This window comes from Momordica charantia (genome assembly GCF_013281855.1).
Source record: "Momordica charantia cultivar OHB3-1 chromosome 5 unlocalized genomic scaffold, Mcharantia_2.0 BLBB01000005.1, whole genome shotgun sequence".
Taxonomy (NCBI): Eukaryota; Viridiplantae; Streptophyta; class Magnoliopsida; order Cucurbitales; family Cucurbitaceae; genus Momordica; species Momordica charantia.
In genome coordinates this window covers 14,929,928-14,955,336 of record NW_028275163.1, presented here as the reverse complement: position 1 = coordinate 14,955,336, position 25,409 = coordinate 14,929,928, and the positions used below count along the sequence as shown (strand labels likewise).

The 25,409-nt window shown below is 42.0% G+C and overlaps 1 protein-coding gene across 1 annotated transcript; it reads right to left on the bottom strand.

The window, feature by feature from the left end:
• Positions 1-6,681: 6,681 nt before the first annotated feature.
• On the bottom strand, positions 6,682-12,017 carry LOC148211407 (uncharacterized). The gene is made up of 4 exons (XM_088124407.1): positions 10,998-12,017; positions 10,100-10,954; positions 8,003-9,778; positions 6,682-7,944 (listed from the first exon to the last, which is right to left on the bottom strand). Exons 1-4 carry the CDS (start codon positions 12,015-12,017, stop codon positions 6,682-6,684), a joined length of 4,914 nt encoding a protein of 1,637 aa, XP_087980533.1.
• Positions 12,018-25,409: the final 13,392 nt, after the last annotated feature.

The following is a 25,409-nucleotide window of genomic DNA, read 5'->3' as shown; positions in this document are numbered from 1 at the left end:
TGTATTGCGTGAATATTTGGGAAAATTTGTGGTTGTTTATTTTGATGATATACTTGTGTATTCGAAGTCTTTGGAAGATCATGTAATGCATGTGCGTGCTGTTCTGACTACACTTAGAAACGAGAAATTGTATGCTAACCTAAAGAAATGTAATTTTTGCATGGAAAGGGTTAATTTTCTTGGTTTCATTGTGTCTAGTCGAGGAGTTGAGGTGGATAGTGAGAAAGTTAAGGCTATTAGCGAATGGCCAACTCCCACGAATGTTGGGGAGGTTCGAAGTTTTCATGGGCTAGCTAGCTTTTATCGGCGTTTTATTAAGGACTTTAGCACCCTAGCTTCACCTCTAAATGAATTGGTAAAGAAAAATGTTCCTTTTGTTTGGGGTACATCCCAAGAGCATGCTTTTAATGTTTTAAAGGATAAGTTGTGCAATGCTCCTCTACTTGCTTTACCGAACTTTGATTTGACTTTTGAAATTGAATGTGATGCAAGTGGGATTGGAATTGGGGCTGTACTAATGCAAAACCATAAGCCACTAATGTTCTTTAGTGAAAAGTTGAGTGGTGCTTCTTTGCGGTACCCAACTTATGACAAAGAACTTTATGCTTTGGTACGAGCTTTGCACACTTGGCAGCATTATCTTTGGCCAAAGGAGTTCGTCATTCATACGGATCATGAGAGCCTAAAGCACTTGAGAGGGCAAAGCAAACTGAATCGCAGACATGCCAAGTGGTTGGAGTTTATAGAGACATTTCCATATGTGATTAAGTATAAACAAGGTAAGGAGAACATTGTTGCAGATGCTTTATCACGAAGGTATGCTCTCTTTAATACTTTGAATGCTAAGATTTTAGGATTTGAACATCTCAAGTCCTTGTATCTAGATGATGTGTTCTTTGCTCCTTTTGTTGAATCGTGTGAAAAAGGACTTGTTGTTGATGATTACATGTTGTTTGAAGGATTTTTGTTTCGAAAAGGAAAACTTTGCATTCCATCTTGTTCAATTCGTGAATTGCTTGTAAAGGAAGCTCATGGGGGTGGTTTAATGGCTCATTTTGGTGTTTCTAAAACTTATGATATGCTTGCTGAACATTTTTATTGGCCTAAGATGAAGCATGATGTGCATAAAGTGTGTAAGCATTGTATTGCATGCAAACAAGCTAAGTCTAGGTTACAACCACATGGTTTATATTCACCTTTGCCTGTTCCTACTACTCCTTGGGTTGATATTTCTATGGATTTTGTCCTTGGTTTACCAAGAACTCGGAAGGGTAGGGATAGTATATTTGTAGTGGTTGATAGGTTTAGCAAGATGGCGCATTTCATACCATGCCATAAAACCGATGATGCTAAATTGATTGCTGATTTGTTTTTTAGGGAAGTTGTTCGTTTGCATGGCATTCCTAGAACTATTGTTAGTGATCGCGATGTAAAATTTTTAAGTCATTTTTGGCGTGTGTTATGGGGAAAGTTGGGAACCAAACTTGTTTATTCTACTACTTGTCATCCCCAAACTGATGGACAAACTGAGGTAGTAAATAGGACAATGGTTACCATGCTTCGAGCAATCATAGATAAAAATCTTAAAACTTGGGAGGATTGTTTGCCATTAATTGAATTTGCATATAATAGGGCTGTCCATTGTACTACTAAATGCACACCGTTTGAAATTGTATATGGTTTCAATCCTATCTCCCCACTTGATTTGTTGCCTATGCCTCCTAATGAATTTGTGAGTTATGATGCTAGCACAAAGGTTGATCTTGTCCATAGGCTACATAAAGAAGTTAAGGAAAGGATTGAGAAGCAAAACACTAAGGTTGCTTCCCGCATCAATAAAGGACGCAAGCTCCTTGTTTTCCAGCCAGGGGATTGGGTTTGGGTACATTTTCGAAAGGAACGGTTTCCAACTCAACGAAGGTCTAAGTTGCTACCACGAGGCGATGGTCCTTTTCAAGTCCTTGAACGGATCAATGATAATGCTTATAAGATTGATTTGCCAGGTAAGTATGGAGTGAGTGCTACCTTTAATGTTTCTGATTTGTCTCCTTTTGATGTAGTTGATGACTTCGATTCGAGGACGAATCCTTCTGAAGATGGGGAGGATGATATGAACCAAGGAGCTACCGTTGTTATGCCTCATGGACCGATTACAAGATCGAGAGCTAGGAAACTTCAACAAGCTTTGCTACTTCGTGTCCAAGCGTTCTTGAACTCGACAAGAGAAATAAAGGAAGATGTGCAAGAAGTTAGAACTATGCACTTCAATTTGGTGCAAGTTATGCATTTTTAAGTGTTTTTATGGCAAGTTAAAGTCCACTTGGTCAAGGTCAAAGTCAACTCCATCAAGACAAGTCAAAGTCAACTCATTCAATTCAAAAACCAAGTCAAACACTCACATCCCTCATTATGGACGGGATTGCAATTATTTTGGTTGGCTTTCCATGTTCTTAACCTTTTCATTTGCTTGTCTTTTCATTTCTCGTAAGTTATGTCTTTTCATTTACAAGTCTTTTCATTTCTTGTAAGTTACAAGTCTTTTCATTTGCTTAAGACTTTTCATATGGCTTGTTAGGATGGCTATATATAGCCTTGAGATGTCTTGTTGTAACACAATTTGAAGTTGAATGAAAAGTGAGTTTTCTCATTAGCTTGGTTGAGAGATTTATCTCCCATTTCTTGTGCAATTTCTTGTGTCTTTAGAATTTGCATCTTAGGATCATTCAAGCGGTGTTGATCATACCTCTTGTGGAGTGATTCGAATCACGAGTTTAGAAACAAGTTTTCTCTACTCTTGATATTGATCATCAAGGTAATCCGTTCTAAAACTTTTCCTTGGGTTGATTCCATACTTGTTTTCGGGGTTTTTGGGATTGAGTTCTATGGGTCTTGTTCGTTAGCAAGGTTCTTAGATCCAACTCTCAAGGGTTTCTTAACAGATAGGCTACAAGGACAACAACGCCGGAAAGTTCGTTGCCTTGGGGTTCCTTGGAAAGTGTAACGCCCCGAGTCCCTCAGGTTAGTTAGTCTTGAATCAGGAGATTTTTCATTTAATTTTTAAATTAATTGTTAATTAAATTTATACATACATATCGGGCTCTAAACTCCAATCAAACCTCAGCTTACAACCTCATTCTTGGTCGAACTTTGATGCACAAGTTGAATGTAGTTCGTCGACATATCATCAAATGCTGAAGTATCTGACAGCTGCTGGGATTGCTACGATTCGAGGCGAGCATAAAACCTCGAGAGAATGCTACGTGGCTGCGCTAAAGGGGTTCGCGACTTGTGCAGCAATCATGGAAGTTGACAACGTCCCAACATTACCTTAGGAAGGCCCATCTTAACTCAGTTGAGGTACACCAGTCAAAGAATTGGAGCTTGTACCATTACTGAGCCCGGACAGACAAGTTGGCATTGGTAGAAAGCTTGGGGCCGAGATGAAGAAAGAGCTCGTCGAATTCCTACGAAGCAACGACCATGTGTTTTCGTGGTTCCATGAGGACATGTCCGGTATCGAGCCCAACATTTTATAGTTCATAGGCTTAATGTACCTTCCTCTAGGCCTATAAAGCAAAAGTGTCGATGTGTCAACACTGAGCATATCAATGTAATCAGTGAATGGGTTGACAAACTTTTACAAGCTAATTTCATAAGAGAAGTTCATTACCCCTCATAGCTATCTAATGTTGTGTTGGTTAAAAAGTCTAAAGGAAAATGGCGCGTCTATATCAACTTTACTAGCCTTAACAGGGCGTGTTCGAATGATAGCTTTCATTTCCCTAGGATAGACCAGCTCGTCGACACAACAGTAGGGCATGAACTACTCACTTTTATGGACGCTTACTCTGGATACAACATGATCAAGATGCATACCTCGTTTGTCATGGACCAATGACTGTATTGCTACAAAGTCGTGCCTTTGGCCTAAAAAACGCAAAGGTGACCTATCAACATATGGTGCATATGATGTTCGTCAAGCAGATTGGGCACAACATGGAGGTGTATGTAGATGATATGCTGATCAATAGCAAGCAGGTGAGCTCACATGTTGCTGACCAAGCAGAAGATTTCAATGTACCATAGAGGTATCAGATGAAATTAAATTCGACCAAGTACGCCTACGTAGTCGCGTCACTGAAATTACTCGACTTTATGGTGCATCAATGAGGAAATGAGGTAAATCCTGACCAGATCAAGGCAATCCTCGAGATGGAAGGACCGAGGAATCTGAAAAGCTCAAACGGTTGAATGGTCGGCTCGCAACCTTGAATCGATTCGTATCATGATCAACGGGCAAGTTCCTCCCATTCTTTAAAGTATTAAGGAAGAATAAGCAATTTGAGTGGACCGAAGGGTGATAGTCGGCATTCGATCAGCTAAAGTAGTATCGCAGCACGACGCTTCTCTTGTCAAAGCCATTACCTAAGCATGAGCTGCTCGTATACTTAGTCGTTTCTGAAAAGCTCGTTCGCTCGGCACTAATCCAAGAGGAAGAAGGTCGTCAAAGCATTGTCTACTACACCAGTAAATCTATGGTCCTAGGCATAGGCCATCTGACCCATAATGCAAATGAGTTGGTAGATATTCTCTAGAATTGTAATCACACATAGGAATATGATTGTAGGTTACCCTAGCCTCTGCAGCAACCAAAAGCGGTAATGAAAGGGTAAAACTCAAATCCCAAGAAAAGTCAGGAATTGCGCCTGGTGCATTTTCCCAACATAGTGTGTTTTCCATATTTTGCATCAAAACTAAGGTAGGAGACGAGGAGATTGAGTTTCATTAAATTGCTTGTTAGTTAAAACCCCAAACAATCAAATTTCACCACTATTTTCTTCCTAAATCACGATTGCATATTTGAACCATCTCATTACATTACTTGATCGAGAAGCTAGTTCTGGCAGTAATGACATTGGCGAGACAATTAGACATTACTTTCAAGCCCATCGGGCCACGGTGTTAACAAATTTTCCATTGGGACAAGTGTTCCACAAACTTGAAACTTTAGGTTACCTTATGAAATGAGATTTGGAACTCAGTGAGTAAGACATCGCCTTTGATCCCCGTACGACTCTAGAAGGGCAAGTCATGTCAGACTTTATTGCTGAGCTAACTCCTATTCGACAAGGGGTCGACGGTCCCAATAATTAGACTCTATATTTGGATGGTTCGTCCAATGAGAAAGACTGTGGGCTGGAATGCTACTTCTCAGCCCCCGGAGAACTACACTTTAAGTATACACTGAGGTTTAATTTCTGAACCTCGAACAACGTGGCAAAATATGAGGCTTTGCTAGCCGGACTTAGAGTCGTGAGGGGGATGGGTGTTAACCACCTACTCATTCTCAGTGACTCACAATGATCGTCAATTAGATCACCAAGAAGTATCAGTCAAGGGGCTCTCAGATGGAGAAATACTTGAATAGGGCTGGAGAACTCCTCACCCAGTTTAAGGACTCTGTGATTCCATGGGTGCCTCGATTTGAAAATGCCAATGTCGACGCATTGGCACACTTAGCTGCAACATTTAAATTCAATCTACCAAGGTCTATGTCAGTCGAAGTACTCAATGAACCTTCCATCCATCAACCGAGATGATGGATATATAGCCCTCAACTCCTACTTGCATGGACCCGATAAAATAGTTTCTTGATGGCAACATTCCTATGAATAATACTGAGGCACGCAAGCTTAGATGCCGAGCAGCGCATTACCTCATGCAAGACGGTAAGCTGTATAAACGATGATTCTCTTTGCCTTTGTTGCGATGCCTCCACCCAGAAGAAGCAAACAACGTGATTATGGAGATACAAGAAGGAGTCTGCGGAAACCAAGTAAGAGCTCGATCGATGGCGGTGAAGATCATTCGGCAGGGATATTATTGGCTAATGATAGGCCATGATACGAAGGAGTTCGCAAAGAGGTGTGATAAGTGTCAGCGCTTTGCAATTGAGATGCACTGACCGATCAAACTTCTGGCCCTTTTCTCAATGCTTGTTACATCTGATGGGTCCTCTCCGAACAAGGAAAGGTCAGCTAAAGCATGCTATTGTTCCAGTAGAATACTTTACCAAATAGGATGAACCCGAGCTGTTGGCGACGATTACTGATGCGACAGTGATGAGCGTCATATGTCGGTTTGGTATACTGCATGCCCTTATAACCGATAACGACAAGCAGTTCGACAATTCTCATTTCAACGAGTTATGTACTCAGCTCGGCATACGCCACTTCAGTTAGTCTCCAGCTCATTATAATACAAATGGCCAAGTTGAAGCAGTCAGCAAAATTATTAAGCGTGGGCTTAAAACAACGCTTGAGTCGTTGAACGACCATTGGGCCAAAGACCTTCCTGATGTCCTATGGTCATTCCGAACAACACCACAATGACCCACAGGTGAGACTCCCTTTATCCTAACCTTTGGCTCGGAGGCTGTGATACTAGTGGAGATCGACTTGCCTATGCTGTGTGTGGAAAACCTTGATGCTTGAGCCAATGACGAAGCTCTGCTCCTCAATCACGATTTACTTGAGGATAAAAGGACTGACTCCTAGCTTAGGGTAACCTAGTACCAAAACCGAAAATAAGTCCCAAGCAGACACAAGCATGGGCTCAGAGCTCCTACAACAACTCCCTAGCCAAGTAGTGCAACGAAAATACACCTCTGCTTTAATAACCCTAAGGAGCACAGACGACGAGCGACCCTGACCACCATGAATACGAAGGTTCCGCTCCCGCCAGAAGAGAAACAGTCGAAGTCCAAGCTAACCGCCACACATGCCGCCGAGTAGACGACCCAGCACTAACATGACAAATCCAAGTAAGCTTAGTAGTCCAATATGAAACCCGATGATATGAACCGGCCCACGAAATCATACTAGCCCAAACCGCTCGACTATAAGGGTAATCCAAAAATAGATGATCCCTAGACTCCAAACCAGCACAAAAAACAGAAGTAGCAGGCACCAACGCATTCCACTGGCGAAGACGATCATGCGTAAATAGGCGATCGAGAATGGCCAACCAAGAAAGAAACGAATGTTTAGGAATATTCCCACCAAACCATAACAAGGAAAAATAAGGAACTGGGGGACGACGAGGACGAAGAATCCTCCAAGCACTAGAGACGGAAAAAAGGCCAGACACCGCGGGAGACCAAACAAAGCGATCCTCCCGACCAACCACGGCACGCAGCGACAACACCTTCGGGAGAAGCTCAATAAGATCCAGCGAAACACGAGGCCACTGCCAGGAACCTTCAGGAAGCAAAAAGTCAGCAACCTTAGCCATAGAAGAGCTAGCAGCATCATAGATGACCCTATCCCCACACCTCGGATGAATCGGACCCCCCGACAACCAGGGATCTGCCACACAAAACAAAGCCGACCATCCCCAAGAACAGTACGCACCAGAGGACGGAGTGAATCCCAGACACCTAGAATATCCCGTCAACACCAGGAAAGTCGAGGCGAAGGCCGGAAAGCCTCCACCCAAGCGACCCACAACGACCCAGCACGCGTGAGAAGAAGCCAGAGTAGCTTCATAATAGCAGACAATTCCACGAGGCCAAGTGGCAGACACCCAGCCCCCCCCTCCTAAGAGGAAGACAGACCTCAGACCAAGCCACCTTCGCCCCAAAGGACCCACCCTCACAACCCTTCCACAGAAAAGAGCGAAGAATACGCTCCACCTCATGCACCACCCGGGCCGGAAGAACAAAAACACTGGCCCAGTAAACCGGAAATTCTGAAGCACCGAGCGAATGAGCTGCAAACGACCAGCAAAAGAAAGCACACGAGTCGACCAACTCCGAATACGAGTACTAATCTTCTCCAACAAAGACTTACAATCGCGAAAAGACAACCGACGAGAAAGGAGCGGAACGCAAAGATACCGCACCGGGAGAGTTGCCACCGAAAACCCCAAGAAAGAAGCCAACCCCTGCACCTCCTCAAGAGGAAGAACAGCCCCAAAAAAAGCTCTTACGAGTATTAGCAACAAGACCCGACAACGCCTCAAATGCCACCAAAGAATCCCGGATAAAGGAAAGAGAACCAACATCCCCATGCGAAAAAATCATTAAGTCATCAGCAAAGCACAGGTGAATCAAACAAATCTGATCACACTTCGGATGATATCGAAACCCCACCGGCGGGCAATTAAGCATACGCGACAACACTTCCATGGCCATAACAAAAAGATAAGGGGAAAGAGGATCCCCTTGACGGAGCCCACAACGACCAGGAAAATAACCCTCAAGCGAACCATTCAGAGAAATGGAAAACATAGGAGACGTAACACAAGCTCGGATCCAATTAACAAAGCGAGCCGGGGTCCCAATGGCCAGTAACATACCAAACAAGAAATCCCGATGCACCGAGTCATACGCCTTCTGAAGATCCACCTTAAGCACACAACGAGGGATACCCTTATTAAGATGATACCCCCCAATAAGCTCCTGACAAAGCAAAATATTGTCCACAATACGACGTCCGGGCACAAAAGCAGACTGACTCTGACTAATAAACCTGGGGAGCCAGACTTTCAACCGGTTAGCTAAAAGCTTCGTGATGCACTTGTACAACACATTACAGCATGAGGTAGGGCGAAAATCCCCTAACCCCGAAGGATTGGGTATCTTAGGGATCAAAGTAAGCGACGTAGCATTCACCCCAAAAGGCAAAAAGGAAGTATCAAAGAAATGCAACACCGCCTTACAAAAGTCATCGCCCACAACACTCCAAGCCGCCTTAAAGAAGCCCACGGAGAACCCATCCGGACCAGGAGCCTTACCACTAGACATCGAAAACAACACCTCCCGCACCTCCAGAGAAGTAACAGGATGACACAACTCCACCCCACACTCGGGAGGCCACACAAAATCCACAGCCAGACGAGCAGTAAGATCACGATAACCTACACACTCCGAGCCCAACAACCAACGATAAAAACTAACCCTCAATCGAGCAATCTCAGCACGATCAGTAACAACCCGACCTGCATCATCCGTCAAGGAGGCAAGATCATTATGAACAATCCGGCCTTGAACACTATGGTGGAAAAAAGTAGAGTTCTGGTCTCCCAAAGAAAGCCATCGGACCCGCTCCTCCTCTTGAGCACCTATCGAAGAAGGGTCACTCAAAAGTAAAGCCTGAGCAGCAAGCATACGAGCACGCGCCTCCTGCACACCCTTCTGACTAGTACCAATATAATGGCCAAAACGACGCAGCACAGGCTTCAAAGCACGAAGATTCATACCAAAACTCACAAGAGGAGAAACCTGAGAATGAACCTTCCACGTGTCCCGAATAACTGATAAGAACAGGGGATCCGCAGACCAAAAGTCAAAGAACCGAAAAGACGGGCGACACCTAGGCACCTCAGCACCAACCAGAAATACAAGAGGGCAATGATCAGAGACACCCCACTCGCGAACCTGAACCTCAAAAACAGGCATGAAACCAAACCAAGCATAATTGACCAAAACACGATCAAGGCGCTTGAGAATAAGACCAGCCCCCAAATGCTTATTTGTCCAAGTAAACCAAGACCCAGACACACGTGGCTCCACCAAATCGGCCTGTAACAAAACATCATCAAAACGCTTCATATCTGACAAAACAGGACTACCACCCAGCACCTCAGACGAATGCCGAATAACATTAAAATCACCCATCACCACACCAGGACCAGACCAAGTCGAACATATGGACACAAGAGAGTCCCACAACAAAGCCTGCTCAGAGGTGAAATTAGATGCATAAACACAAAGAACCTACACCGAAAGCTGAGAAACTTGATCAAAAACAACACCATGCACAAACTGATCAGAAACAGTAATCGGGGAGAAATCATAACGTCCCGGACGCCACGACACCCAAATCCGACCAACACCAGAAGAAAAGTAGCTACTGACGCACTGCCAATGCACCTGGAAGGGGCGTAAGACAGAGGCAAAATTACGAAGCAAAACACGAGTCTCCAAAATACATCAAAACTCAGCACGAACACTACTCAGAAACGAGCGGACCTCACGGCCCCTAGCGGCGGCATTCAAACCCCGCACATTCCACAGCACCAACTAGTCATGGGCTACAGGAGGGGAAGAAGAACACGCCCTAGAAACAGGAGACAAGCGACGACGACGAGAGACAATCGAAGTCAAACCCTCCTGATCATCACCCGAGAAAAAACCATCTCCAAAAAGTGGCGAAAACACCTCCTCACCACTATCCCGACACGATGGACCAGGAAAAAGAGCAGTCTTACCACTATCCCGACACGATGGACCAGGAAAAAGAGCAGTCTTACCACTATCCCGACCCGAAGGGCCAGAGTCATGACCAGCCGTAGCAGTCTCAGTAGGTAAAGAAAAAGCCTCAAAACGGTTACCAGAAACAGCCCACTCCACTGGATGAGCAGAAGCCACAACAGCAAGGGCCCGACCAGGCCCGGACACCACAACTGGGGAGACTAGAGGTGACACCGGCGGGACCGGACCCCGAGGCGCCTTCGGAACACAGACCTGCTCAACTGGACAAGTCGAATCAGAGTGGCCAAAGATACAGCATTTCGAACACCGTCGTGGCTTCCAGGCATACGCAAGAGCAACGGTAAACAAGACATCACGGACCTTCACCTTAACTGACGAAGGAAAAGACGAAGCAGCCTGCATCTCAACACAAATACAGGCAAAAGACAGACGACTACGATCCTTAGTAGCCTTATTAAGACATAGAGGCACACCCAACACACTAGAAATAACACTAAGCCTCCGGAAAGTCCACAGCTTAAGCGGAATATTAGACAATTTAACCCAGACTGGAACAGAAGCAAAAGAAAAAGACTGAGGAACAATACCAAGAGTCCAAGGACGGAGGAAGAGCGGCTTCCCCCCAATGTGCCACGGCCCATGGGACAGAACCCAATCACAGGAAGAAGCATGGAGGAACTGGAACACAATGAGCTCGTCATCCAGATAAGTAATAACCGACTCCTCCACACTTGCCCAAATCCGAGCCACCAGATGGGAGACCACAGCATAAGGAGGCCGAGAATCCAGAAACTGACCCACCAAAAGAATTAGCCCACAACTTCTCCCCCTCCACAACAATATCATCAGAGGGAACTGCGACGAGCTCCCCATCCATCACCACTGGAGGAAGGCACTTAAGCCGAGACGCCACCCTAGAAGATGAACCAAAAAGGCCACGCGAAGAGTCTGGGCCGCAAGGAGGCAAACCACTACCATTAGCCCCCGAACACGTCCCAACCGACTTCGAAACAGGCCCCAAATCATGAACCGGAGAGGAAACCGAACGAAACAAAGAAAGACCGGAAGGAACCGGCGCCAAAACAGCCTCAGCCGGCCCCGAAGAGGCCGAACCAGCCGAAACTGGTAGTGAACCATGCTTAACCGGTGCCAAACCCATTGATCCAGCCAGAACCGAGGGAGAACCAGGTAAAACCGACGCTGAACCAGCCAAAGCCGCCGAAACCAGCGCCAGAACCCCAGAACCAGCCAAAACCGAGGGAGAACCAGCTTCAACTGCCAAGGAACCATGCTGAACCGGCGCCAAACCTACCGAACCAGCCAGAACTGAAGGAGAAACGGGCAAAACCCGTGCAGAACCAGCCAAAACCGGAAGAGAGCCGGGCAAAACCGGCGCGGAACCGGCCAAACCAGTCGGAATCGGCACCAGACCGAGCACAACTGGCTCAGAACCAGTCGATCCACCCCGAACCGGCACGGAACCAGTCGAACCAACCTGAACCGGTGCAAAAATTACCGAACCAGGCTGAACCGCAACCGAACCGGACGACGCCAGACCACTAGACCAGACCGAACCAACATTTCCAGACCAGCCCAACCCATCACCAGCAACACACGACCCATGCAAACTAGGGTTTACTCCCACCCCACCACGAACTCCGGCGCCGTCTCCCACCTCCGACACCAGCAACGTCCGCTGCGGCCTGAACGGAGCACCACCCCGTCCCTTAGATTTCTTCATCGCACGCACCACCGAGTGAAGAAACCCACGATCCAGCCTTCACCACCCCAACAATCACGACCAGAAAACGGCGTCACCCACCGGCCAACCACCGCAGAAACTCAGAAACCAGCCGGCTGACCAACCCAAAACTCCAGACCACGACGATTCACCAACCAAAAGCTGATCCACCGCTACACCGCTTCAGAAACCAAAGACGATGCGGAACCCAGAAAGAGTGCGATCGAAATTAATCGCAAACGACACAACACTCAAAATCAACAGTCGAACAACAAGCAATCCACAAGCAATTGCACGCAGACCACACAATCCACAAGCAATCGCAGACGTCGGAACCCCAAAACGGCGAACGAACCACTTCCACCGACCGCCAAAACCCACTGCTACCAGAAGAAGAAAAAGAAACGAAACCACCATTCCCTCCGATCAACAAAAACCAGGCGCAATTGGACCATAAAAAAGCAATCAAAATGAATTGCAATCAACAATCCACCGGCGCACAAACAATCGCAAACACCCCACCGCTTGCCCAGATCGAAAACGAACACCAAACGGAAACCAAGCTTGATCGAGGACTCCCACCCAGACGGCCGGAAACCGCCAAGGAGGAGAGAGAACAGAGAAAAGTCAAAGCTTGGTCAACAAATCCCCCTTCAATAGGGTTGAAACTTCATAGATTGGTAATTGATTTATTTATCAAAATAGAAAATTGAGGGGTTTTAAAAAAATATATTTCACGAAAATAATAGTAGGTAATAACTAAGAGATAATGAATAAGCAAAAGATATTAATCATTAATTAAGAGACTAATTTTCGTTATCCTTTCCTAAATTGGCTATGGTGCTTGGAAGTCCTATATCTTTCATTTGTTATTTGATAATGAAGGAATGTCCATTAATTACTTCGCTTGTCAACCAACAACCCTAGAGAAGCATTTAGGAATTTAATTTATCAACAACATTAAAATCTAAAAAGACGACCAATTCTGACCCAAAAAAAAAATTTACAAAATGTTAGATTAATTTAGACGAGATGACACAACTACATTACATACTCACATAAGTAATAAAAATTGAGTGCTAATCAAATATGTTACTCTACCACTACGTTTTTTCATATTTGAACGACTATGGATCCAAAGTATAATTAACAAATGAAAATATTAATAATTGAATTTGAATAATGCAATAATTTGGATAATCATAAATTATGAAACTTATTGATACCGAAATTTGGCTTCTTGGGATTCCATCAAATTCGCACCAATCGTTAATAATGAAATCAGGAATAGACGTCAACCTGTGAAGCCAAACCTGCAAAACCAAATAGCACTCAATACCAATGTAGCCATAGCCACACAAACTCCAATGCTTAAGTCAGAATCAGATAGTAGAATAGAAAGAGTCAGGTATATCTTGCATACCTTTAAGGTTTAACTTGCTCTTCTATGTATAGAGATTTAACCCTTATGTCCTTAGGAAACGTACCCTTCAAGGCTTGAGCATTTTGTCTAGGGCCATATGTCAACTTTAGGGTTCTTGGCCCATACTAGTGATGGGATGTGAATCCCGCAGCATAAGCGATGATCGTCGTTCGTCAATTTTGAGAATCAAAACCCAATGTTCAAAAGTAAAATACAGGGGAAAGAAAAGGTTTCCTTACCTTTGAAGAACGCTTCTTCAATGGATTAACCCGAACACCACCAATAGAACTTCCTTCATATCCTCAAGGTGCGATGATCTCGCTTGTGGGAACGTCGATTTGGAACGTGAGGGACAATTGAGAAAGTGTGATTGAGAGAAAAACTTGAGAAACTCTGTTCAGTTCTATTAGAACCTTTATGAATAACCAAAACAAAAGAAACTGTGACGTGGGGAGTTACTCACGTCAGTTAACTCTCCACTCCCGTGCATTTTTGTAGTGGAGTTATATATTAATTATATATATTAACATTATTAATAAATAATAATAATTAATATATATATATAATTAATTAATTAATTAATCATATTAATTAATAAATAATAAATAATTATTAATATAATTAATAGTTATTATATATATATATATATCAAATAAATAATTAACACTTAATTATTTATTACAAAAATAGAATCATATTCTATAGCATTTCTCTCCTATAACCTATAGTTGTAATGTACATCTTATGCACATTATTTTTAACCTATAGTTTTAATATGAATATCGTATTCATATTAATTTTATTTGAATCTCATTCAAATAATTTCTCTCATTATATATAGTTTTAATTTGAATTAAATATATATTATAATTTATCATTATACATATAATCCCTTGAGCAATTTGAACATTTCAAAATTTTCCAACAAACTTGAATCTCGTTTTACCCGTTATGAGTAAGCAAGGGGACCCAATGGACCTACAGATCAAAAGCTCCAACGATGCGAGATTAATCGGTCAAACTCATTGACTGAGTTAATCAACATTCGTTAACTACGGGTCACTTTACTAAAGACCCGCAGCTGCACTCTTCTCACTGCAGAATGTTGTCGTGTTAACGGATATAAGACCATTAATGACAAGTTAATCCTTCACGAGTGTTAGTAAGCACAGATGGGTCAAATTACCATTTTACCTTTATTTACATCTTGCTCCTTCAATACCACTGCTCTTCTAATGAACAGCCTGATTATGGTTCGACCAATAACTGGAAGTCCCTCATGCGCCAGTGAGAGGGTGGGGCCCTTTGTTCAAGTCCCAGAGTTAGCATTTAAGAGAACACTCATCTACTCCCTAAAGTTGGGGAGGAGTGAATTCCATCTTGTGAAGTTATGTTTCCAGCTCTCCAGTTGGTCTCATCCCAAAAATGATAGGAATATTGAGTCGGCGACTCGGGCTACTCTCACCCATACAGATCAAAGGACGAGCCGTCACAGGCAGGAGTCCATAACTCACTCAGGATTGAGAATGAGTTGCCTCGTCATCCTAAGAAATAGCAACCTGTTAGTTAACAGTATTACATCTAAAGATTGGCTATTTCGCGGTCCGGTCTTATATAAACTCATTGTATAGGATACCCCCACTCGCATGTCTGCATACGAACGACCTGGATCGAGTAGTTTGTAACATTTACAGAGTGGGCCATATTAATAGTGTTGCCAGAATAAGGTACCCAGCCTTATCCATATTGAAGGGATGGGAATCCTGGAGCGGAAGCAGACTTTCATTGCTGATTTTCGGGATACAAAATCGAATTTTACAGAGGGAAAATACAGAGGAAATAAAAACCTTTGAAGAACGTTTCTTCAGTAAGTTCCCCTCGAACACCACCACTAGATCTTCCTCGCTATCCTCTTGGGTCTCGGGATCGTGCTTGTGGTAGCACCTTGATAGAAGAGAAGGAGAGAGTGAGAGAATTTTGAGAGCAATTCTGGGAGTTTTCTTGTTCTGTAACCTTCTGTTTTCTCATTGCCCAACTCTTGAAGAAGAAGAAGGGTGACGTGGGGTAAGTCCCCACGTCCCAAAACCTCCCACTCCCTTGCAATTTTGCAGAGGAGTTTAATATTAATATTAATATTAATATATATATAATATATAATTATAATTATAATATATATAATAATTATAATATATATAATAATTAATATATATATAAAATTAATTAATCAAATTAATTAATATACTTAATTATTAATCCAATTAATAATTAATAAATATATATACATAATTAATTAACACTTAATTATTTATTATAAAATTAGAATCATATTCTAAAACATTTCTCTCGTATAACCTATAGTTTTAATGTCCATCTTATCCACATTATTTTTAACCTATAGTTTTAATATGAATCTCATTCATATTAATTTTATTTGAATCTCATTCAAATAATATCTCTCATAATATATAGTTTTAATTTACAATTAACTATATATATTATAATCTATCAATATACATATAATCCCTTCAGTAATTTGAACAATTCAAATTCTTCCAAAAAATTTGATCCTCGTTTTACCCGTTACGAGCTAGCAAGGGGACCTAATGGACCTACAGATCCGAAGCTGCAACGATGCAAGATTAATCGGTCAAACTCATTGACCGAGTTAATTTAGATTTGTTAACTACGGGTCATTTCACTAAAGACCCGCAGTTGCACTGTTCTCACTGCAGAATGTTTTCGTGTCCATGGATATACGACCATTAATGACGAGTCAATCCTTCACGAGTGTTCGTAACTCAAGTTGGGTAAAATTACCGTTTTACCCCTGAGTTACATCTTACTCCTTAAACACCACTGCTCCTCTAATGAACAACCCGGTTATGGTCCAACCAATAACCGGAAGTCCCTCTCGGCCAATGAGAGGGTGGGCCCCTTGTTCAAGTCTCGGAGTCAGCATTTAAGGGAACACTCATCTACTCCCCTAAAGTCGGGGAAGAGTGAATTCCATCTTGTGAAGTTATGTTCTCAGCTCCCCACTCGGTCTCCTCCCCAAAATGGTAGGAATATTGAGTCGGCGACTCGGGCCGCTCTCACCCATACAGATCAAAGGACGAGCCCTCACGGGCAGGAGTCCATAACTCACTCAGGATTGAGAATGAGTTGCCTGGTCATCCTAAGAAATAGCAATTTATTAGTTAACGGTGTTACACCTAAAGATTGCCTATTTCACGGTCCGGTCTTATACAAACTCATTGTACATGATACCCCCACTCGCATGTCTCCACACGAACGACCTGGATCGAGTCGTCTGTAACCTTTACAGAGTGGGCCGTATCCATAGTGTTGTCAAGATAAGGTACCCAGCCTTATCCATATACTATAGACCCTTTAAGTTATTCACGGGATATTATCCATTCATATATCAGGGGTATATCAAATATATATACCCCCTATATATATTGTCCCAATTACATCAAAAATAACCTTGGATGTTTAGTTTATTGGATTTTGGACAATGCAAAGCTATGATTCAACAACAAATTTATTGAATAAAACTTTATTAAATAGACATTTGTTTTTACAAAATACAAACTACGAGTTTAGGGCAACACACCCAACACATATACTATAGACCCTTTACGTTATTCACGAAACATTATCCATGTAACTCCCCGAGTCCCTCAGGTTAGTTAGTCTCGAATCAGGAGATTTTTCATTTAGTTTCTAAATTAATTGTTAATTAAATTTATACATATTTATCGGGCTCTAAACTCCAATTAAATTTATATTTACCGGACTCCGTGTGGTGGGTCTTGTTTTAAACGGGGATGGATTTCTTATCTTTTGGGCTTGGACTTGTTGGGCCTCTATTGGGTTAATTTGGTTTTAAAACAAAGGAAAAAGAAAACAAAAAAAGGAGGGACTTCATCTTCTTATTCTCCTTCTTCCTTTTGCCCTAGCCACCATCACACCCACCCCCTCCTTCTCGTTGAAAACTTTCGGCAGCCACAAGTCCGTTTTCCGGCGAGGTGCAGCGGCGGCCGACGACACCCACGAGCGGCGGCGCTTCTTCGGATCGAACAGCAGCAGCGGCGGAGCTCTTTCGGACAGAAAAGCAGCAGCGGCGGTGCTCCTTCGGTAGTCGTCGACGGCAGCAGCGGCGCGCCTTTAGTCTGCGGTGGCAGTGCCGTTTCTGCAGCGTTCCGACGGCGGCGCTTGGCCGTGCGCGCTCCGACGACCACCCACAGCCCCGATCTGTGGCTTTTGCTTCCCCTCGACGACTTTAGACGCTTACCCACACCTGTCTGGAGTTCGATTCGCGGTACCCACTCTTATTTAGACTCAAACCAGCATTGCCCATCGCTTTTGGCATCAGAACAGCAAGCCTAAGGACATTCAAACTTAGTTTTGGAAGCCCGAACCTCTTTGGCGTTGACCCACACCTGTACGAAGTCGGTTTTGGTGGTAATGAGTCATTTGAACCCTTTTTGAATTGGTTTCGAAGGCTAAATAGTGTACGTAACTTATTGTATTTTTCTGTTCTAGTGCTTAGGTGTGAGATCGACGCAAAACATAAGGGCGCGGTTGTGAGTAAGTAGACAAGGGGCGTGTGCGTGCGTTAATGTATGTTAAATGGTCTCTAATGTGCTAGTTTTGTGGCGTTTAATATTAATTTTGTTACGTCATTGTGCTAAATAACTCTCGTTGTGTTAATCGGTATACTTGGAGTAGTGTTGGATATATGTCGGTGAAAATGGTGAGCTTTCTGCTTTGCTAAACTGCTGAGTAGTGCTGTGGAAACGTTTCTTGTCTGAATATGCATGAGTTGTTCGGCGTGTCTTGTGTGTTATTATACTTAGTAATGCTTATTGAATATTGATGCTGGATATTAAGTGTTTTGGGTGAACTATGTCGGACTCCAATGGTTTAAAATTTGTTTGGTTATGCTTTGTTGCGAAGAAACTCATTGTGGAGCCGTTGTTAAGAAAAGTTATATTGTGAGAGCATGATTGGTTTATTAGTTCATTATTAGAATGTTGTTTATGTTGTGGAAGCATGCTGAATTGTATTTGTGAGTTGAAAGATGCAGGGATAATGGCTTACGAAAGTATATAGTAAGACTCTGGTGAGAGTTGGATTCTTGGAGGAAATGAATGAGTGAGTGTCAGGGCCTCGGGTATAAATGGTCGGGGGCTAATACGTCACTAATTGAGTATCGAGGCCTCGGGTAAAAACGGTCGAGGGTCGATACGAGGGGTCCTTTGGAAGGAAGGCTATTGGGGCCTTGGGTAAAAATGGTCAAGGGCCAATAGCTGGTGAAGTTATCTGGGCCTCGGGTAAAAATGGTCGATGGCCGATGCAGCAGTGTCGGGGCTCTGGGTAAAAATGGTCAGGGGCCGACTGTACCCGAAGGAGTTCACTGTGGAAGGCTAGGATAGCCGTGATAAGTGTAGAGATACTTGAGATGTTAGGGAGACTAGAGGTTGGTAGTTAATGTATTCCTGGCTGTGGTTGTCACCGGATTTTATAGAATGTGTCTATGTGTGAATGCATAATGTGTTGAAAAGCATGACTACGAATGTTTTATGATTTAGTTGAGCATGATGTGTATGTATTGTTGGTGAGGGCTACTTACGGAGTATATCTTATATACTCACCCCCCCTACAATTATTGTTTCAGGTGAAGGACTCGTTGGCGACCATGGTGATGAGACGGAGGAGAAATGACGAGCGAGAACCATAGACTGCTTAGTCACTCTTGCTTAGCTTAAGTTATTAGTTAAGACCTTATGTTATGGTCAATAAACTATTTGCTCGTATTTGAATAATTGGGAGGTTCCCACCTGTTGTTAATTTCATTTCGGAATAGGTGTATATCTCAGTTTTCTTCCATTCATTGAGTTTTGCCTAGTTTGAATAATAAAATTTGCCTCGTGAGGTTGTCCACAAATGTTGTTGATTGATATTTTATGAAATTGTTTTATTGTTGAATTGATGAGAAGTGGAACTTGATTTTATATAATTGTTGCATAGGGAGTGGTATGACGTGTTTGGGGTTAAGTCTAATCAGTTCGGTAGTTAACGTGACCTAGAAGTGTGTGGGAAATTCTGGGTCGTTACAATCCACTTGTATATTAGAGGTATATCAAATATATACCTATTATATCAGGGGTATTGTTGGGATTTTCTCTACCTTTAAAAAGATTAGAGACTCGTGCAAGCGCACATGGTCACAAGTAATACTCGGAAGTAATCAAAGGTCGAATCCTCAGGGACTTGTTGCTTTTCAAAATCAAGTAATGCAGTGAAATGGTTCAAATATGCAATTGTGATTTAGGAAGAAAAATGTGATGAAATGTTGTTGTTTGGGGTTGTAACTAACAAGAAATTTAATAAAACTCAACCTTCTTGTCTCCTACCTTAGTTTTGATGTAAAACATGGAAAACACACTATGTTGGGAAAATGCACCAGGCGCAATTCCTGACTTTTCTTGGGATTTGAGTTCTACTCTTTCACTACCGCTTTTGGTTGCTGCAGAGGCTAGGGTAACCTACAATCATATTCCTATGTGTGATTACAATCCTAGAGAATATCTACCAACTCATTTGCATTATGGGTCCGAGGGCCTATGCCTAGGACCATGTTTTATGCGCTTATTCCTAAGTCACATCCTATATTGGTTTCCTATTATTTTACCTAACTCACCTTTCCCAAGGTTGGGCTTTGGTATATAAATCAAGTTCACACTTGCCAAATGGAAAAAAGACGTAAAGAGAAGTTTTTAGAAACCAACCCAAAAAAGTGCCACCTCACTTGGACTTGGACTCACGGTTGGTTGAAACTCCCCTTCATTTTAGATGGAAAAGGGTTGAGATTCACCTAAGCACCTCACTTGGACTTGGACTCACGGTTTTAAACATGTGGAAATATCCTCCTTGCCCTTCATTAATCAAAACGAGCGTTTTGACAAATTGCCCTCTAAAAATGCGCCGGGCGCAATTCTGCAAAAAACAGAATTCTGTTATTTTCTTCCAACTTTGACCGATTTATCTCATTTTTTCCTAAAGTACCATAGTTTGACTTTTATGCAGAAATAATCTATGTATGTTATACTTTAAGAATATGTGGTCCTTTTTGGCAAATAATAATGGGAAATGGGTAAAAAACGTGGTCAAACAGGGCTACCGACACATGTTTCTAAAGTAAAAAGTCAACCCTAACACACTTCCAAACTTATCTATTTGCTTGTCCTCAAGCAAAAACAACAACAACAAATCTAAAACAATCAACATGCTAGAAATATGAATGATCAACAATCCAAATGTTCTAAGTAAATGAATCATATAAGTCTCAGGAAAGACTCCACAAGCTAAACGTCCTAACTTTACTCTCAAGCCAACAAACCATAAACCATCCTTTGTTTTGAAAATAAAAATGATTCTAAATCCTCTTCTTTTCTAAAACACAAAACTCTTTCACAAAACCATGGAATATGCACACTTCCGTTTTGATTCAAGAAATTTTAACATCAAGTGGACCGGCTACTAGCCCCTGAGGTTTTCAACACACTAACATCGGTTTCAAACCACAGCCACTCATAGAAACTTGTTAGGTAGCAACCCGACATAAAATGATGTCGACAATGGTTTCCACGAAGTCACCTTAATATGTAGGCTACCACCCTTCAAGATGCTAACGCCACTCATTTAAAGAAAATGAATGTCTATAGTGGGACTCGTGAAAATAAGTGTGTTTTCTTTCATCTCATGTTTCTTACCACTCTTTTCTCACTTTTGTTTTTCTTTCCCCCACTCTTATTTTCTCTCAAGACTCTTTTTTTTTTTACTTTCTTTTCTTCTTTTGTACTCTTTTTCATACTCTTTCTTTCGAAAAATTTTTTCTTGCATATGACACTTTTTGTATAAAACTCTTTTATTGCTTGCATTTTCTTTCTTGACTCTTTTTCCAAAACATAAAATGTATTTTCTTTCTTAAAACAAAAAAACACATACCATCACCCCCAAATTTAAGGGAAACAGTGTCCTCACTTGGGAAAGAAATTTTGAGAGATGCAAAATATTGGCACAAAAAGGGCAAGGACTTCCAAAGCAATGAAAAAGTTAAGGTTTCAAAACAAAAAGAAGCATAACGCAGTTTTATAACCAAAACAAAAAGAATGGAAAATGACTTATGGCTTGATCATAAAACAAGGAAATCTGACCTATTCATACCTTTAAGAATCCTCATATGATACAAAAACAAAGAACAAAGGAAAGCATTTGATTAAAAAGATGAACATGTTGAGAGTTTAGAAAAGATGCATTGAAGAAGCTAAAGATAAGCTAGCAACTAGAACAAGGAAGCATGCAAGCTTGAACTTGAAACATATGCAAAAACACAACGTAAATACCTTCCTAACAGAACAACATCTCAACACTAACCTAAAAAAAAAAAACTAAACTAAACAACCTATCATGCAAACTAAAAGAACAAAAACAACCTACACAACCTAATATGCAAACTAATCTAAACAACCTAACATACAAAATTAAGATCCAAATATTAAAACAATGGGAGGAAGATAGTTCCTTATTCATCATCAGAAGACTCATCATTAGTGGAATCGGTAGGAAAACGGGAAGAAGATGGTAAGTCGACCGCAAGCTCATCGGGGAATGAAGGTGCTTCATCACTGTATATCTTCTTGAGGAAAGAACATGTGGCACGTTGAGTGACTAAAAGAAGCTCATACTTGTGCCTAAGCTCATCAAACTACTCCGTAGTCACCACCCATCGGGTCTCGGGATCCGCGACAATAATGGGAGAATCATCCTCTCGAACAATGGAATACCCCTAAACTTTTCTTAAAGATGTGAACGGCTTCTTGGGTATCACAACATTGTCATCATCAGCCTCCACTCAAGCCTGCAAGCATAACTCAATTATTAGTCCAGGAAAAACAAGAGGACCTACCATTTTCTCGGAGCAACTCCGTATCTCGTTTCTTATGAGTTCCCCAAAGTTGAATTCAATGCCCTTCATGAGAATGTACACCATCATCGCCCTATTGCACTTAATGGAGGAATCGTGAGAAGTGGGGATCAATCGGTTCTTCACCACATACATCCAAACCATTGCTTGCTCATTAATGTCAAGGGGCTTTAAGGAAAGCTTCTCCATGGTTGAGACAGTCCATGTCTAATGTGGTCTACAAATAAGCCTACGCGCCTCCTCTACTTGCTCGTCCGATGGATGCACCAAAATTTCATTACCTATGGCATTAAAAACATCCAACAAACCATGGTGAGTATTAATAATGGAAGGCGAGAATTTTACCACTTTACCTCGTACTCTCACTACATCCCCTCGGTTTGGGTTGATGGCAGTGTAAAACTCTTCCACCAAGGCCTCGGATACACGCGTAGTTGGGGCAAACAACGACTCCCAACCATTATCCACAAGCCTTCTTCTAACATATTCCGGCACGGGCTCTTGTGCTTCATCAAAGCCCCTCTCAAGGAGAATTTCACTTGTTGTGAAGTTAGGCTTTCGCACCTCCAACTCACTCTTTTTACTCTTGATGGTGTTTGTTCGGTAGAATCGGAGTCCTCTTCATTGGCCTCCTCAAGTGGCTCTTCTGCCCCTCTTTGCACCCTAGCCCTCTTGGCTTTTTTAGATGGACAAGCATCGCTTCTTTTTGGGCAGCCAAACGTGCTACAGAGGCTCGGGTCCTAACTTTTATCTTCTTTTGTGTTTACTTTACCACTTTGGTCAAACTCACCTACTCATCTGAAGTCTCTGTAGTAGCAACAAAGTTTGGGTCAGAAACATTCAAACTCGACAAGGAAGGGGTCTTACCTTGTGAATTAGAGGAAGATGATTCCTCCATGGCCTCACTAGGGACATCCACAGGACCAGATCTTCCTTCTTGCTTTTTTGCAGGGGGCCCCTCATTAACTTGCTGAGATTCGTTCACCGGAGTTCGTACTCTCACTTCATATTGAGAGATATCGTAATTTTCTTCTTCATCCTCAAACTCATCTCCATGCATTTCTTGGGGTACTTCTCCAAGATCTTCATCCTCTCCATCAACATTCAATTGTTCTTGTGCTGCCCCACTGTTTCCATCATCCTCCAATGGATCTTCTCTTCTTGCTTCATTCAACGCCACCAAAATTTCGGTAATTTTCAGCGTTGTCCTTTCCTGTTCTAAATCATAAAAAACTAGGGGCTTTTTAGTCAAGATAGGATCTGAAAAAGATGGAGACAAAATACCTTGTAGAGTGGCCGGTGGAGTTTCATCCATAATTGCGCCAGGCGCAATTTGGCATTGAATTTCGACCGTGGTCGAATCTGAGTGCTCCAAGGGCTCCTTGTCGTGTTCTGAATCCCCATTAACTTGTTCTTGACCTTAAACATGCATAACAACAATAGTGGCAAGAGGGGGAGGGATAGACAGTTCTAAAGACTCGAAAACGGGGTTATCTTGAGAAAGATTCATCCTACGACGTATACTCATGTTATTTAACTCAAGTTGAATCTCCTTACTCACTTTCTTTGAGTTTTCCATGAATTCTTGCCATTTTACGTTTAGTTCCTCACTTTTTACATAAACCCTCTCATTCTCTTTATCCCTAATTTCGTTATTTTTACTGAACATCTCCGCCCTTTATTGAAGTCTAGCTATTTCTTCATCTAAAACAGCACCTTTTTCCTCTAAAGATTGATTTTTTTGAAGATAGACTTTATTAACTTCTCCTAATTTCTTCTCACTATGACCCTCTTTATTAACCCTAGGATCCTTTGATTCCATATTAATTTTTTCAGAATTTGTACCACCTATGAATAGATTTCTCCTAGGGTTCATTCTTATAGCTTTCTCATATTTTCTTCTTTGTTCCCTAGGATCAAAAACTAACTTTTCATGAGAAATCCTAGGAGGTTCAAGAGAAATCATACCCGGTTTGGTTGGTGGAGGCAACAACACTCTCTTCTTTTCCTTCTCTTTGTCGTGCGGCTTGGAGGAAGATGAACCTTCCATGGTTCTTGAGTTTGCTTCACGATCGACAACGAAAATCCCTCCAATAAACCCTAAAGGTGCCGAAAAAGAGAGAGATGAAAGAGACTTTGAGATTCTTTGAGATTTCTTGAGAGAAGATTTGAAAACAAATGAGAAAATTGTAGTAAAAATCGTGAATGAGGTGTTTTCAAATCCTAGGACTTTTCGTTTTATGTTTTAAAACCTATTAATGACATAATTGGGTTTAAAATTGGGCCTCCTTTTGATTGAAAAACAACCCAAAGCCCATTTAAACATAACCCATGTAAAGCCCACGAAAGCCCTAACCATGACTAAAAAAAAATTGATTTTGTCTCTTAAATTGCGCGTGACGCAATTTTGACGAGGGTCAGATCTTGATCCTGCAAACTTCAAATGCAAAAACAAAAATTAGATTTGGAATCTACACAAAAAAGCCTTGGAGAAAATGTAAAATTTTCGCAAAAAGAAGAAAAAAAATATTTTACATAAAAAACGCCCCCCAAACTGTCTGAGGGACTGTTTCCACTGTTTTCTCACGGGTCTTTCAATATTACAGAGGTTTTACCTCTGTCAATATACTCGCCATAATATTTCTTGACCCGATGCCCATTTACCTTAAAGATATTACCTTTAGAACCCTTTAAATCCACCGCTTCATGTGGATAAACATGTTCAACTACGAATGGGCCTGATCATCTAGACTTAAGCTGACCTGGAAACAACTTTAATCTAGAGTTAAAAAGCAAAACTAAGTTTCCAGGTTCTAAATTCTTGTCCATTATCTTTTTATCATGCCACTTCTTAGTTTGTTCTTTGTACATCTTGGCATTCGCATAAGAAAACTGATGCAATTCATCCAACTCATGTAACTGAAACAATCTCGCTTCACCTGTAGCAACATAATCAAAATTTAGTTTTCACGTA

Excerpts from the sequence above, each read along its gene's own strand:
- LOC148211407 (XM_088124407.1), bottom strand. The coding sequence starts at position 12,017 with ATGAAGAAATCTAAGGGACGGGGTGGTGCTCCGTTCAGGCCGCAGCGG. Across the intron at positions 9,779-10,099 it reads CGTGTTCTTCTTCCCCTCCT|GTTCTTTGTGTTTATGCATC; the intron begins GTAGCCCATGAC and ends CTTTCGGTGTAG. Across the intron at positions 7,945-8,002 it reads TTGAGGCGTTGTCGGGTCTT|GGGTTGGCTTCTTTCTTGGG; the intron begins GTTGCTAATACT and ends GAGGAGGTGCAG.